This window comes from Acanthochromis polyacanthus, chromosome 7 (genome assembly GCF_021347895.1).
Source record: "Acanthochromis polyacanthus isolate Apoly-LR-REF ecotype Palm Island chromosome 7, KAUST_Apoly_ChrSc, whole genome shotgun sequence".
Taxonomy (NCBI): Eukaryota; Metazoa; Chordata; class Actinopteri; family Pomacentridae; genus Acanthochromis; species Acanthochromis polyacanthus.
The window spans coordinates 17,741,486-17,758,271 of NC_067119.1; the positions used below are offsets into that span (position 1 = coordinate 17,741,486).

Sequence of the window (16,786 nt, forward strand, 5' to 3'; positions counted from 1 at the left end):
TATTTAACTGGTCATGAAAATTACTCTATTCTACACATAAAAAAGCAGCCCTCATCAGTTTAATGCTGAAGTCATTAATGACTCGATAGGGATCAGCAGTCAGATTACAAAAATATGGGAATATTCAGCTAAACTGCAGACTGTGCTTCCACTGAGCTGACAGGAGACAAATCAAAAATATAAAGAGCAAAATATCTACAATATGTACATCACCATTTTTTCCCAGAATGAGTAACACTTGTGAGCACGACTTAATTTTTTCCTTTTTTTAAGTTTGGAAAAACAATAATTAAGAAAATTCAACTTTGTTTTCAAAATAGTTTGTACAATATATGGCACTGAAACTTTAAAATACTGCACAGAAGACATTTCTGAGCTCTCTCTACTTCTACCCTTGGTTGTGTTGTTTCCATAGAGATGCTGGGCTTTACTCTGCAGTGAAAAATGGGCCTACAGTGAGTAAAAAAATGAGACGGGAGCAGAAAATGCACCCTGAAATTGCTTTGGTTTCAGAAAGTTAAACCAAATTTAAACTGGTGCAAATGACAAATCATGATAAGAATCAGACAACACTCACTTCATAGTCTTGAGGAGGTGTGGAAATGGGGTGAAGATGAATTGAACTTTATGTCCGTCCTTAAAGCTTTAAATTAAAGGGCCAAATTCAAAAACAGACAAAGCCAGTCAGAAGTCAGAGGCATGCAAACATGTAAACTGAAGGTAAAAATATCTGAAATGTCATTTTACAATCACCACTGATTTCCTAAATAGATTCACACATGCATCATTTTAACAAGAAGGTGGCTAAACCTGTGTTTGTTGCATGAAATGCCATGTTTTCTGTGTGTTTGTTCTGGTTGCCGCTCAGCACGGTGACAGGGTGTGAAATGTTTGTCCAACAGCAGGATAATCTGATGCTGAAGTGTTCTGGAGCAAAGCAGAGCATACCAATCAGCTCCGTGGTCGACCTCTGACCTACCTGAGCTTCTCTCCCTCCTACTCTTTTGTCGGCTGGTTTTCATCTTTCACTCTTTGCAGATTCTTTTCTATCGACAGTTTTATGCTTCCCCCTCTCCTGGTTTCCCTGTTTTCTCTCCCCCGTCTTCCTTTTTCAAAATCGGCTTGCCCTGCCAGTCTCATTTCAAATCTATTTCATGTTTTAATCTGCTTAATCTTTTTTTTCTCCACAGCCACTCCAAATCATTGCCTGTCCTATCCTTTCCTACACCCTGTTGATTTTTTCCACTGCCATGCTCACAGCTCATGTATCGCGAACCAACCACGTCAACCTGTGTTTTGTCTTGCCAACCATCTCACGTCCTCTCTCCCTTCGCCTTGATGCGTCCCTCCCTCCTTTCCTTCTATCCTGCTGCCTCATCTTTCACTGCTCCCTTTCAGTTGCGAGCTCAAGTCAGAAAAGGATTATTTTTCTTCCTCTTTAGTCATCTTCGGGGAAGCATCAAAGAGGTGCCGGCAAGTGGGACAAGAATAGAAAAACTGAGGCTATTTATAACTTGCTCCAAAGAATGCCTTCTACCTAAAACAAGAGCACTGTCTCAGCTTTGCTCTTACACACAAAACAAAGCTGGCAAATAAAAGACCACCAACTCACACACACCTCCCCTTGAGCAAGCAAAAAGCAGATGCAATTGAAAAGCAAAACCAGCATTGACGTGCACCTTTAAATAGACAGTATTAGTGATGTATTGATGATACGACCTACAAAAGAATAGAAACAGAGCATTCAGCAGGATATATTACAAGCCTCCGAAAGTTAAAGTTGTTGCAAGTTCCTATGCAGCCAAGCAGTAATTTCTTACTAAGTATGGTGAATTAATGTCCATAACTGCAGAACTTTGGCTCAGTGGCTACTTTTAAATCTTTCATGCACACTCCAAACGCACACACGAACTGTATGCACACATTTACACACACCGGCGATGTGGCGCATCGCTGACAGCTGACTGATGTTGGCCTCATGAAGAACAGTGATCTCCTTTAATTATACATGATGTGTCACAGAGAAGAGGGAGAGAGAGAGAAAGAGAGGGAGAGAGGGAAAGAGGGAGGGAGAATGAAGATATAGATGAGCGATGTAAAAATAGAAAGTGAGAAAAGGTGGTCGCAGGAGTAAATGCGGGGATGAAAATGGAGCAGAGAGTAAGCGGGGGGAAAGAGGGAGCAGGAGATGGAGGAGTGGAAAGGTAAGATGTCGCGATGGAGGAAAAGAGGAGAGTGAATGATGGCGAGGAGAGGAGGTGGAAGCAAAGGAGGTCACTGTGTATTGATCTGGACATGTCTCTCCTGCTGCAGGTCTGACTTAACATTACCAGTGAACATGAGAGCAGCAGGACCGACACGTTTGCTGCCCCCCCCCCAGGACTGTTACCACACAGAGAAAAACACACAGAAACGTACCCAAACCCTCTCTACCTGCCTTATACTCTGCTGTCAAGCTATTCTTAGTGTCATACAAAACTTAGAAGTAAAAATAATTATGCTGTGCTGTAAGCTGCCATCATGTCTCATGACCCACAAATGGAAAATCTTTCTAAAAACAACATTCTTCTTCTGTACATATTGAGGGAGAAAATTAAGCTTGCTCTTATGCAGACATACTGTATGTATTCATTTATTTCTCAATTCATCATACTACGTTCAGAGCAGAGAAAACCTTTTCTTTCTCTTGACATTGCTGACTAAGGTTTATATTTTCTACCACAGATTACAGCCAGACTACTGAACAAAAATGTAATATTCTAACCATTCTTTTTTTACATTGGGGCATATGGACAACATGAAATCACCGGGTATGCATCGTATGTGAAATGCTAATGAGCGGATAGACAGTGGGGTCATAGACCATAAACCACAAGCCAAAGCAAAGAGCTAATGAGGTTGTCAGCGCTGCTTGTGAACGTTATCCCTCTCATCCTAACGGGCTCGGTGAGGTTGGCAGACTTTTGGGGGGGGGCAGGATGCTGTTGTCAGACATCCAGAGCTGTCTGGAATGATTTTGTAGCCAACAGTGGTGGAGTTGTGGACATTCAAGCAGCCCTGACCGACTTGCCAGCAGCCAACAGCTCGTTCCCGTCTTTATCTTGCCATCTGGGGCATCATGTCATTTTAAAAAAAGCCGCATTTTAAGGTGGACATTTATTCTCCCTATAGTCACAGAAGTGTCCATGTACTGGTCACATTCTGTGATCGTTGCTATGAAAAAGCCACACTTGACAAAAACGTGGATTAACTCCGTGGTTAAGAATTTGTCAATAGATGTACGGTTAAATAACCTTTTGCACACAGCTGGCTAAATTGAACCACTTCTGAACAAAAATGGATATTAGATTTTTCACTTTTTCTCTAAGTCAGAAAAGAAGATCATTTGCGTTGTACTATTATTGTCACTTCTGCATATCTAATGAAAAACAGGCTGAAAAATAAGGCAGAATGGGACTGAAAATGGTTATTTGACCGTTTAACCCATAGACAGACCTCACTGTACCCAAGGGGCAGTTAATTTTCACAGCTCTGTGCATCACCTTTACACACATTATCACTCTAGAATGACATACAGCTTAAATAATGTAAGACACAATGCCATATCACAACCACAGCCAGAACAACGTGAAAGCTGCTTTAACTGCAGGGTCAAGTATGAGCCCAAAGAGCAGCATAGTGAAGTGGGCACTGAGTGGGAGTGTGATGACCTGTGCTGTGGTATTTGTGATGGCCTTAAAATTGAGGTCTGAGAGGGTGGGTGGGGAAACCTACTGTCTTAGCAGCAATACTGGTTTTGCGGTTTTTGGCAGAGAGCACGGTGAAGAAACAGGTAGAGCAGTGGAGCAGGAAAGGATGGGCTGAACAATACTTTCATACAACAGGAGGAGAAGAAAGCGGACGACATACTGTCCTTTGTGTTTACAGATAATCAGCCTTTATTGAATGTTTTTTGGTGAGTTGGTTATTTATGTGTTTGGATGAAGGAATAAGGAAGATAAGATAAGGACCAATACTCTGAAAAGATGTCTCCAATGTCATGTTTTCTGTGTTTCTCTTGTGATTTGTTCAGCCAAGGGTAATCACATTTTCTAAGTAATATTTTGGGTTGAACAAAGTAAACTGATAATGTTCTGTAGCAATAAATGCTATCTGTGACTGATCAGTGAGTTGTATATGAGAAAACAGCCTCAGGTAGTGTTCAGCCCTGATTACAAGACAGACAAAGACATTGGTGAAGAAAGCATGGTGTACTAGAGCAAAAAGTCCAGTAATATAAGGCAGGCCACTTTTCCTGACTTCCTCTGTAAATTCTTTCTGTATCTAAACCAAGATTTCTGCAAAAAATGTATCTCTTGACAAAAACTCCAAGAAAATACTAAAATCTGCTTCAACACATGCACAAAATCTGTTTTAATTGTCTTTGACTCGATCAGATTTGGATGTATTCTTTCAAAACTTGCACTGCAATGAAGCTGTGTATGTAGTGCTTTTACATCTTTCTTAATGCCTTTTATGTCTTGTGTGAAGTTTGAATTGCCATGCTGATAAAAGGTGCTATGCAAATATACTTGTCTAGTTATTTTTGCATTTGAAGTCATAAATCCGCATCCACATTTAGGCAAAATTGCATCGTCTACCGCCTCAGAATTATTCACACTTTCTGTGGTGTTTCAAGATATTTTAAAGTCTTCAGGATTATCCATGCAGTGCCAAATGTTGTGCCCCAAGGGGAGCTCAGTATTATACCCCTGTGTATGCAAAGTCAAGAACTGATGCCTCAAAGGAAAGTAAAAGGAAATAAGGGCATCACAGACTCACCCTGAGCACACTGTTCAGCCGTGACTCGTGCTCAAAAACACAATTTGACCAACAATTTGAAAACACAATTCTTGTGATTTTATGCATTCAATCTGGTGCCGTCTTTGCCATCTTATCCTGACCTACATATTCTGCACAATGGGGAAAAGCAGAGCAGACAAAATAAGAAAGACAGACCGTGGCGGTGCAGAAGGGGGGGAAAAAAGCAAGCTGATAAAGTAGGAGATGGAAGTCTCTGTATGGTGGAAAGACGAGAAGTGCTGTTGTTGAGCAGCAGAAGTGTAGCATGAGGAGCACAGGATGTCATGAAATATGTAGGAAGGAGCAGCTCAGCACCGGAACACAAAGCCATTAAAGAAAGCTCTGGAAAAATGCAGTCAGCTAGAAATATAAATGTCCATTTCCTTATCGTTCATAGATACAGACACAGCTAAGAGCACTTTTCACAGTCGTGGGGCCCCTGCATTCAGGCTTCTCCGGGTGAAAAGCCGCACTTTAATATTCTCTGACGTGTACACACAGTTTAACACACTTTTTGTGCTCTCAAAGACACAAGCACAGAGGCGTACATGCATGTGAGCACTAAACACAAAGACACAGACACTACTCACCCTCCTTCTCTTCCCTGTGCACCTTATGGTGTTTTGTAAATCATTAATTGGGTACATGCAGAAGACCGGCAGGACAGTTAGTCTGACATGCAGCGAGTTTTACTGAGTCTGTTCAGGGTCAAACAGCAGAGCCGAGGCAGCAGGCGAACTCTTCTGAGGGCCATTTAGGATGGGATGAGGTGCAGCTCGGCTCAGTTTGTTCAACTCACTGGACTGTCAACAAGCTTTGGCAGCCATATTGTGTGTGTATATGCAGTTCAGCGCTGCACGTTTTCCGCCTTTTTAAACGTGTGATCTATAAAAATGAATCATAATTTGGCAGATTAACAGGATTTTACATTTTCCTCTCTGGCAGCAGTTGCAGCTCAGGGCTGTGGGGGCCGTGAAGCCACACTGGATGCAATTTGTGTAAGAAAACAGGAAAAATTGATATTTTCCTTTGTTCAGGCAGCCCAGGGAGGTTTCAGTAACAGAACTCAAAAGAGAATAGTAAAGCATCCACGGACTGGAGCCAGTGATTAAGTTTTCTCTCTTCCTCTTGATCTCAAGTTTACTGGAGGTGTTGGTTTGTGCATCAGTTACTTGTCTGCTTAAATTACAAATCCAAATCGCACAGGAGTCACTCAAAACTGAACACTGTCATCAGCCACACCCTCAAGAGTCTGCTTTTTTCTGATAATTTCTGATGAGTGTTTTAGAAATCACATCTTCCTGCTTGTATTATTCATAAGCCGGATCTAGAATTTTCAAAAATAATAAGGAAGAGAGGTATTTTTTGAGGGGTGTAGTTACTTATTATTCAATAAAGACTCTGACTGGAACTTCTTCAGTCATTCTGAAGGAAAGAAAAGGCTCTGAATTAGTTGCAGCTCTGATCGCCTCTGTTCACAGACAGATTTTAATCTAATGATTCCACTTAAAAGCTCATATCTGAGGAGCAGGTGAGTCTTTCAGCTCAGAGCTTAGATTAAATCTCCAGCAAAAAAAACAACAACCTTGCATTTCCAAGAACGGCCTTCATTTCAGCTTCAATGCAGCCACTTCTCAGCTGTACAGTGACTTTTCTTGGCTGTCTGATTGGGTGGAAACAACACCATCAGCTCCAGGGCAGACTACAGACTGTGTTCCTCTCTCACCCACACACATGAATGATGCAATCAATAGCCCAAACAGTAGTAGTTTCCATCCCTGTCATCATTACTATCATCACCACCACCACCACCACCACGCCCATGGAGCTCCATCATATCCTCTAAGTTCATCCCAACTTCTCTCCATCATCACTCAACTCATCACTGTTGCTTTTTTCTCTCCACTACATGTCTCACATGGAGCCAAAGCAGCCTCCTCTCCAGTAAATCACAGCAGCAGCATGGAAACAAGAAAAACAGCATGGCTTGAACAGAAATGATGTTGATGGTGATCTAATCAGCAACATAATCAGCAATAATGGGTTGCTAGAGGTTTCAATCGATAATTTTAACTCACTCGCAGCGCTTTAATAAACAAAAATTAAAGGTATTTCTACTACTGCATCCACGTGATATTTGTAATAATCACAGACCACAATGCATGGGCTGGATGAGGCGCTCCGTCTACCTGAATACTGCAGGAGATCTCGGAGTCGTCCAGTAACCGGATCGTGCACAGGATCTCCTGGTCCAAGGAGCGGATGCTGGGGCTGCGAAACCGGAGCATTTTCATCGTTCTGTCGGTTCTAGTTTCAGCTCCTCATGCCGGCGGTTCCACAACACACAGACCAGACGTGCACAGGAAAGGCTGCTTTACGCGGAGGACTCACGCATGCAGACGTGCGCTAAACCCACATGTATGTCAGACTCTCGTCACCCCTTGAGACGCCCTTGGAGATGAATGGGTGGATGGAGAGGTGGATGGGTGGAGAAGAGGATGGAGGGATGCAACAGAGCGGGAAGGAGGAGGAGAGCTTGTATCCGTCTCCTGCCTGCCCACTGATGGATCTATAGGATGGAGGATGGCTTTCTCCCTTCCCCTCTCTCTCTCTCCCTCCCTCTGGCTCAACCCCACTTCACTTGTCTCTTCAAAATTCAGCACGAACCTTCACACTGTAATTACAGGCTTATGTGGTGATGCTGATGAATGTAAACACCCCCTTATAAGAATTTTATGTTTTCATAATTCAGGAAGAAATATTTACGTGATCCGCTCATCCAAGTTTTAAAAATTAATAATTAGTCTGTGAGCTCTCTGAGGGCGTTTTTAATTAAATTGTATGGTTAAAATCTATATATTCCCCAGAGCATGTAACAGCCGCTGGAAAATGGAATAATATCTTTACTACATCTCCTGTAAGTTGTGGATTTAGCTATGTGATGGTAGGTAATATGATCTTCATTAATAATTCATATTATTATTCATTATTTCAGTTGGTGATATAAACATAAGCAGTTACGAACACAACTGCGTTTGTCTGTGATTATTTAATTTCCATCGATAATGACGTCAAAGACAATTTGGACGCACTTTGAGCGCGCTGTCCCTTTAATTGCAAACGTAACCGACGTGCTCTTCGTGCGTCATTACGCATCTCAGCGATACAATCCGCCGCCACGGAGCAAAGTGTACGCAGATTGTATAATAAACAGAGCACACGAGATTCTCAGATTCAGCAGCTTTACTGGGTGTTCCGCATAATTCCATGTTCTTCCTCTAATACTAGGCTTGTTTACCTCAAACTGTAGCGTTTATTCTGTTATTCAGGGGCTGAAAAAGCTTCAGTATGGTTACATGTTGTGTTCACTGACCGGCCGCACATGTAGCATGGTTTTTGTATGCGACTGTTTGGGAGAAATCCCGGAAGCTCCAGTGTAACGACCTCCATCTGCTGATGGAGTGCAACTCAGTAGGTTTTTACTGAACCGCTGCACCTCAATGCAAATTTAAGGTAAATGGACGCTACTGGAGTATTTTCTTTTCCGTATCACACTACATTACTGCCGTATTTATTTGTCAACTACAAATAAAAGTGCACACAGAATTTAGGAAAAGATCTTTTTTTTGGTAAATGATACAGTTAAGTTAATATGTTCGCTTGGCAGTAAATCATTCAACAAGTGCTGTGATCATATCAAATCATTTTCTCAATTTCAAATGTATATCCCATTATTGGCTGCTTTAAAAATATTTACATGTAGTTTTATTCAATTAGAGACGATTAGGCTATTACTTAGACAAAACCACCATTTTCAGTTTTTTTTTTTTTTTTAGCACACTAAGCAATTTATGAATCCAGCAAGTTGATCCTTAAGGCAAATAATCAAGAGTTGCACTCTTGTAAAATGCAGTTTCTCTGTACTTCACATCATTCCATAAGCCACCTTTCCCTTCCGACACTCCTGGACATATTGTGATTGTGATTATGATTATCATTATACTGTTGTTTACTGTTGCTATTGTTGCTCTACTGTATGATGTATGCTGCTGTAACATGGGAAATTTCCCCAGACACGGGGAGTAATAAAGGATTAATTATCTTAAAACAAGTGGAGCAGTAAAATCCTGTTTTTATATTCATGCATAAGAAGTAGTCATAATACATGCGAGTCACTGTAGCCATTTATCTCTAAAGTGTATTTAAATCTTTAATATTTTAGGTAAATGTTCCTGATTCTGCTTACAGGCATTTTAAATGCTTACTGTTGCTTGTGATGGAGTATTTCCACATCGTGATATTAGTACTCAGTTTTGCTTAAAGGATCTCAATACTTCCCTAAATACTGACTGAATTAGATTTTTTTTCTCTCTCTCTGTTTTAGGACAGGACAAGATGATCTACATCATCATGGGAGTTTCAGGTTGTGGAAAGTATGTGTACTGTCCGTTTTTATTTATTTTGTGCAACTTTATAAGGTGGTATCTCACATAAGAAGGAGAGTGCATCCAGCACATGTACATTTTTGAATCACACAAGGGAAAAAATAGGTAAATGCTTTGGAGAAAATAAAATAGTTTATCAACCACGAGGTGATAGTTCATCAACTATTAATGTATCGGTTACATAACTAGGTACAGTACACTGGTGTCTGTTTCCACTTCATTGAACAGCCAGACCACTATGTCACAGGAATGTCATTTAACACCTAAGCACTAGAGAAGGGCTGCTAATAATGGTCTTCTAAAGCCTGAGCTGATGGTCTCAGATGATTTCCAAACACCAGTGAGGAAGAGGAATGCTTGGCATGAAAAATGGCTGAAATGATTTCCAAAATAGTCTCCTATCAACGGACAAATCTGATAATTCACTTGATTTCTACCATTTCTGTGACAGTGCACCATCTTGAAAGTGTTTTTTTTGTGTCCAATGATTTAACTGCATCAATTCTGTCGTTTGTCTTGGTCTGTTTTTGTAAATGCAGAAGCAGCTTAGGGATGTTCCTGTCTGAGAAGGTAATTATACCCTCTACACACACACCATCATTTGTTCCCATGCATGTACACCTGATACTCACCTGTCCACGTGCATTTACTCATCAGCTCAGCTGGCCGCTGCACGAAGGGGATAATTTCCACCCACAGGCGAACATCGACAAAATGTCTCGTGGTGAACCTCTCACAGACCAGGTTGGCCTATTTGTGTGTGTGTGTGTGTGTGTGTGTGTGTGTCCCTGGAGGAGTCTTGTCATCTCTCGTCAGTCATTCATGGAGTTCACCATTTCACTGCTGTCATGCCTAAATTATTCCCTCAGACTTGCCGCCGCTCAACAAGTAGCTGGAGGGAGAAAGCAGATAGAACTGCAGGGAGGGCTGCTGAGATTTTCATCACAGCCCCCGGTCCTAAAACTCACTGGAGTCATTTATTTTCTGTTTGTTCAATATTTATCTGTTGTCTGTCCATGCTGACTTTTACAATAAAGGGAGACCTCCAAACAATTGGCTGGCTCCCTGCCAACGTCGAGTATACAAGCCTACAGGCGGAGCAGCTTCTGCCAACGTTTGGCAGCAGTTTGCTGGTAGTGGTGTTTGGTGGCTCATGATAAACTCCCACTCAGAAGTCTGCTTTGAACGGTGAGGAGAATTACCCGGGGACCCGCTCCATCCAACGTTTTGGCATATTTTAAAAATAGTCAACAGTTGGCAGATTGAGAATAAATGATGAAGTGAAGCAGAAATGTAAATACAGGATTACTGTCAGGCTTTGGCAAAAATGTGTCTTTCATGCCAGTATTAGAGTTGGCAGGCTGGAGCTGGTGTAACCAAACAAGACATGGGAGTGCTCAGAAGCCTGGATGTAAGCGAATGTGACTCCTCTCAAAAATATGGAACTTCTGTTTCGCTGTAACCAAAATAGGACCGATTCTATTTTGGATCGCAGAGTAATCAAAGGTACATTTGTGCTGCTACGTCTGTCTGCCTGTTTGATTCCGATTGGTTCTTTAAAATACTATTTCAGTCCATTAAAGAGAACATATTGGGAATGTCAGCCCGAAATCTGAGTAGTCAGAACCACTGTAAATACATATTCTGCTGCATCAAGCTCACTACAACTATGAGTGTCGATAGCTGCATACATTTTTTTTAGTGTTTTCAGGAGAATCATCCTTGCATAGGTTTAAGAATATGTTTTGTTATTTAAAGAAACAGCTTATCTCAGTGGTGGCCAGTATAGAAGTTCATGTGACTGGATTTACGTATCTAGTTGCAGTAAAGCTGTACTCATGACCCTGCAAGAGAGGAAATGTCTTGTCTTGGTTTTCTCTGCAGCCTAAACGCTGTAAACTGTAAACCCCGTAAAACCAAGAAAATAAGATTTATTTTCCTTCTTTGCATTATTTTAAATTACCCTTTGAGGAAGACGATAATCTCTTATTTCTCAGGCAAAATTACATTTTTTTTTGTCCTTTTAAAGTAATTTTTCAGGGACTTTTTATGTCTATATTAGGCAGTGCACAATAAAAAAATTACAGGAAATAAGAGCGAAATAGGGAATGACATGCAGCTAAGGTCAATGGGTGACGCAGACTGGAGACGATACACATCACAGTCAGCGCTGTGACCCTCGGGCCAACAGGGCTCACCTGAACATCTCTGAAAAAGGTTAAGAACTGCATCTTTAGACAACAGTAGATCTAATTTGAACAAATAAAAAAAAAAAACCATACCAACTGGAAGATTAGAGTATTCCAATGTGCGGTCTAACTAACTGCCCCTGTAACCATCATCTAATAACTGAGAAATTTAATATACAATCTTGAACTACAGTGCCTATTGAAAATATTCACCTTTCTAGGAAGTTTTCCCCTTTTATTCTTTTTCAGTGTTGAATCATGGTGAAAGGTATGTGGCTATTTTGACAATGTTTCACAAAAGTGTCTTTAATGTCAAAGTGAGAATGCATTTCTACAAAACACTGTCAGCTATTTAAAAATATGAAACAGAAAATAAATGACTGCACTTAAATTAATGCATATATGCAACCCTCTATTCGTGCCACAAGTCCTACAGATAGTGAAATAGAAACCATTTGAATGCAGTGAACGTGTCTCAAGTGATTATAGTATAATGTCCAAGTCACGGAATATCCCTTGGAGCACAGTTAAATCCATATGCTGAAATGCATTTTTTTTTTTTGCAAATTCTTGTTCAAAAAGGCAAATTTGATTGACAAGCATTCAAGGTTGAAAAGCAATAAAAGGGCAAAACTTTCAAGCAAGGTGAATATTTTTATGAGCAGTGTACAATCTGAAAATATGCTGCTTACAACTAAAATGTATCCTGTTATGTTGTTTCTTTGTCTCCTCAGGACAGATTGCCTTGGCTTCTCAAACTGCATGAAGTCATTGAAAGGTGAAACTAAACCAGTTCTTACATCAACACACACAAATTCAGTCGTGTTTCCATCACTTCAAAGGACATTACGTTGACTTAACTTGAATTTCCTGCAGGCTTGCCCTAACCTTAACCTCAAACTAAGTCTTCATTCTAAAACATAATGATTTACATGATGGGGATTTTGCTTCAAGTCCCCAAAGGGTAGGTGGGTCCTCACAATGCCGCTGTATAAGCTGATTTATGCCCCCACAGCTTCAGTAATACAAATACACACTCAGAGATTAGCACACACACAGACACCTTTGGGAAAACACAACACATATTTTAATGACAGAGAGGAGAAGATGATGGGTTTAGAGAGTGACACGGAGCTGAAGAGCAGAGCGGCGAGGTAAGAATATGCAGGCGTGAAATTGTTGAAAAAGATCAAAAATATCAAAGATGGTTTTGAAAATTGAGATGAAAACCAGAGAGCGAGGAGCGGGAGTTTGGGAGAGTAAAGACAGATTAAGTGAGTGAGAGTCTGGAGACGAGGTGAGGGAGAAGTAAAAACTGTGCCATCTTTTTCTTAAAATGTCTGTGGCAACATCAAAGGCTTCTTTTCCTCCACACTCAATAGCACTTTTTTCTCCGTCCGCTCATCCTTGTATCTCTCTTCACCTTCTTCTCTTATTCTGTTGCTCACCAAAGTTTGCTTTAAGTCAGTTTCCCCTTCATTTTTACCATTTTACTGTTGTCCACACACAACTCAGCATTTATTCCCATTTATTCACTAACTGTGTGCATGTTTTCCCATGGCAGCGAGAGGTGTTCAGGTTCGGATGCCCTTGTGGCCTGCTCTGCCCTGAAGCGTCAGTATAGACAGATCCTCCTCCATGGCTCCAAAGCCCTCACTTCCTCCTCCAACCCATACCCAGACATCTTGCCTCCCTCTTCTCCTGATGTCTGTTTTGTCTTCCTGCATGGTGACTACAACTTCATTCACCAGAGGATGGTGGCCCGGAGGGGACATTATATGAAAGCAGACCTGTTGCGCTCCCAGTTTGACTCTTTAGAGCCTCCACTGGACGATGAGAACGTGCTGTCACTGGACATCAGGAAGAGCATCGCTGATATGGCTGCGGAGGTCGAAAAGCACATTGTGAGCTCCAAGTCGGCAGCAGCGAATCTGTAACCACTGCAGCCGACCAGAAGTGCTTTCAAGTTGCTGTTGGTTAGATGTCAAACCTGAATAACTCAAAAACTCAAGGGGCTGGATAGCCGTGAAATTAAATACAAACATTCGTGGTCCAGGGATTTGGTACTCTCCGACTTTTCCTGTATCACCTCAAAGAATGGGACATCTGTAATCCAGGGTGACATGTCTATATATTATGAAATAGTGTATGAATATCAGCACTTTTCTGACATTTGTGTTTCACATGACTGAACACTACCCTCCCATACATTAACCTCAAGCCTAAACGTTTTGCATGTCATGTTACACACTTCAAAACTTAAAAGTGTACACTTAACATGCAAAATTTAACCTTTATTTGAGATTTATATAGACAGAGAGACAGCAGATACAGGGGATGTTTGAATGTCTGGGCTAGCCGGGAATCAAACCAGGGACTTGAGGCTTTTGCACCCTTGCAGTTTGCGCCCTAATCTCTCAGCTACAGGTTAAATTGCAATTACCTTTTTTTCATCTACAGACAGCGACCTAGTGGATTTTTGTTCATGTATCTTTACAACTATTGAATGGATTGCTGTGAAATTTGGTGTGGACAGTCAGGGCCCCCAAACAATAACTGATTTGGTAATTCAATAAAATTTCATTATCATGATGGTCACTGACATGAGGCCTCTGTTGATGGTTGAAGACAAAGGCTTCACTGCAATGATCTTATTTGCTTTGTCAGTCCAAATCTTCTATTTCTGAATAAAGAAGCAGAAATTAAAAATGTGTTTTTTTTAATCCGATTCATCGAAAAAATAATCGACCGATTAATATTAAAATAATCGTTAGCTGCAGCACTAGTTCAAACGATTAATGTGCCTAAGTAGAGGTTCACAGAGCTCCCAGCATGTAGCATTTAATCTTGTAACAGTCCACATTCCACATCTATTCTGAATCTAGTTTGCATTTTAGTAAAGATGAAAAATAAAACACAGTTTCAGTTGTGCCTCAGAATCACAGAAAAGCATGTGCAGTAGTGGGCGTTTAGCTTTGATCCACTCATTAGTGCTTCAGCAGACAATGAAGTAGAGAATCTTTGTGATCTTCGGGCGCATTTATGATTCTGAAAACTTCTAGTTAGCCGAAAACATTTGAAAACACTGTCGAAGTGTCATTCCAGTAAATGGTGCAGAGGAGTGTTTGAACTGCAAACCATCTGAACTGGAACTAAAAAGTAGGTTTTTAATTTTACTTTATGAAAGTGGTTTTAATCTGCAGTAGAACACAGGGTCATAGTGATGTTAAAGTTTGCACTGTGAAGATTCAGGGGTTTTACAGTAATTGTTGGAAAATCGTCAGTCTGATTATCTATTTTTAAAAATCTTTAATAGTTCAAATAAATGCAGTGGAGTTTCTATTCCTAATTTGTCTGACCAGTTTTGATCACAAAAGCAACAGACAAGCAATAAACTGTTACAATTAAGAAACTAGAACAAGGGAATGTTGATTTTTTTAAATTATGGTAAAATCAGTGCATGATTTACTTCCACTCTACAGAAAGTAAACTGCCTAATGTATGAAAAGTTTTTGTACGTTTCTCTAAGCGTGGTCTGTTATTTAACACAGATTTTAAATGACTTGTGATCTTTTACATGTTACCTTAACTATTAAATGTTTCTCTCCTGCTCCATAACAGACTTTTAACAATGTTCATTTATGACTAATTTGCATTAGAAAACTGATTAATTTAGCAGCAAGCAAATGATGTTTTTATTCAGTCTACTGCACCGACATCAAAAGCACCAAACAACAGTTAAATCTTCACACCGAATAAAGTCAAATGATTCAAATTCAACACCTTCTCGCACAGAGCAAGTCAAGGCTTCGGGATGACTTATTGACATGTTCAGGCGACACACACAGGTGACCCTGACTGTGACACACACACCTCTGTCACACAGAGCTGTTTTTGTGGTGTGACTCATCTTCAAACCTCAGCCTAAGTATTTTTGGAACTTCTAATCCAGAAAACCCCCCTTGGCTACTCTCATATCTCACACACCCAGTCACACACACACACACACTGCTGGAGATTAAAACCCCCTCAGTCTGGCAGCAACAGACAAACACACACAGGTTGTCAAGCAGATCACATACACGCATATCTGATGACGGACTACGTGTCTTGTTTGTCAGGTAGTTGTAGGGTCTGAGAGAGAGGACCCAGAAGCAAAAATGCAAAATGGAGAGGAACCTGTCTCACACACACAATACACTTTAGATGGTGAAGCATCACCTTTTAATACTATCATGTGCTTAATTTCCATTACTTACAAATTTACATAAATGTACCCATTAATTACACAACAAATGTCACAGTTTGTAAGTTATTTTGATGTTGAGAACTCTCGCGTTTAAGATGAAGGTTTTTGCCTCATGTTACACTTTAGGTCAGTGGCGTGCACAGACATTTTAAGGGGCAGGTGCTCAACGGGGGGAAAAAGGGCACCTTGTGTGGCGTGTAAAACCACTGGCTGCCTTAATATAACAGTGTAAGATTTGAAAAAAAAAATCACTTTCTGTAACGTCATTTATTTTGATATCTTAATAATAACACACAAAGGGTCAATAAAACATTGTACCGTAGCATTGTAAATGACATGTAGCTCCCTTTCTTTGTCTTTCTTGATCCTTTCCCTTCTGGGCATGCTGCGATTGGTAAGTGAAAAGAGATAGACAATACCAAGACTGATTCCTGACACTAGGCTACAACAAGGCAGAAAGCTACTTTTTCTTTTTGTCATTTAGCAAATAAGTCACAGCAAGTGTTACCTCTACCTAATGTAGGCTAATAATAAACCTACACAAACTAAATATTCAGTTATAGCATACTGATCATATGCTGTACCAATTCACCAAATAACTTTGGTTGTGTGATCATCATCATCACATTATGTTGATTAATTGATTATTAGTATGGGGAGCCTGGGGCTTGTTAAGCAGGCAGGCTAAAAAGGAGAGAGCGTCTCCAGGTGGGTGGTTTCAGAGTAGCACAAGGTATAAGGTGGTTCGGTTAGAGGACAGGCAGCCAGACTTTGCAGGTTATTGGTATTTATTGCTGGATAACTCAAAACGCTGTTGTACTATAGGAGTGTTTCAGATGACGTCACATTTCCAGGCTATTAGCTGGTCCACCATATTGGGTGGCAAGTGTTGCGGTCAGGAGTCAGCGAGCAAGAGAAATAGTTTGAAGTGGCAAGATAAATATAGTTTGCAGTGTGACTGGGGACAAGAATGGTGAAAGCCTGTTGTGTCCACGGCTGCCACAACAGGGCAGAAGGCCCAGTTAAACGGAGCTTCTTTAGAATTCCCACAATAAGGCTTG

The 16,786-nt window shown here is 40.7% G+C and overlaps 2 protein-coding genes across 5 annotated transcripts in view; one reads left to right on the top strand and one right to left on the bottom strand.

Moving 5' to 3' along the window:
• Window positions 1–7,603, bottom strand: part of frmd3 (FERM domain containing 3) — a 64,984-nt gene extending 57,381 nt beyond the window's left edge. Inside the window, exon 1 of one of the 4 annotated variants that reach the window (XM_051950520.1) lies at window positions 7,032–7,603. In XM_051950520.1, the coding sequence (XP_051806480.1) occupies window positions 7,032–7,136 (105 nt within the window). In that variant the 5' untranslated portion in view covers window positions 7,137–7,603. The remainder of the gene's footprint in view (window positions 1–7,031) is intronic. The other 3 variants (XM_051950521.1, XM_022196849.2, XM_022196851.2) reach the window with 3 other exon arrangements.
• A 323-nt stretch (window positions 7,604–7,926) lies between these two features.
• On the top strand, window positions 7,927–16,060 carry LOC110953037 (IDNK gluconokinase). Its single transcript, XM_022196852.2, has 6 exons — window positions 7,927–8,355; window positions 9,227–9,275; window positions 9,827–9,857; window positions 9,945–10,031; window positions 12,211–12,254; window positions 13,041–16,060. The coding sequence occupies exons 2-6, from the start codon at window positions 9,238–9,240 to the stop codon at window positions 13,411–13,413; spliced, it is 573 nt and encodes a 190-aa protein (XP_022052544.2). The 5' UTR covers window positions 7,927–8,355; window positions 9,227–9,237; the 3' UTR covers window positions 13,414–16,060.
• Window positions 16,061–16,786: the final 726 nt, after the last annotated feature.

Excerpts from the sequence above, each read along its gene's own strand:
- LOC110953037 (XM_022196852.2), top strand. The coding sequence starts at position 9,238 with ATGATCTACATCATCATGGGAGTTTCAGGTTGTGGAAA. Across the intron at positions 9,858-9,944 it reads GGATGTTCCTGTCTGAGAAG|CTCAGCTGGCCGCTGCACGA; the intron begins GTAATTATACCC and ends TTTACTCATCAG. Across the intron at positions 12,255-13,040 it reads CTGCATGAAGTCATTGAAAG|CGAGAGGTGTTCAGGTTCGG; the intron begins GTGAAACTAAAC and ends TTCCCATGGCAG.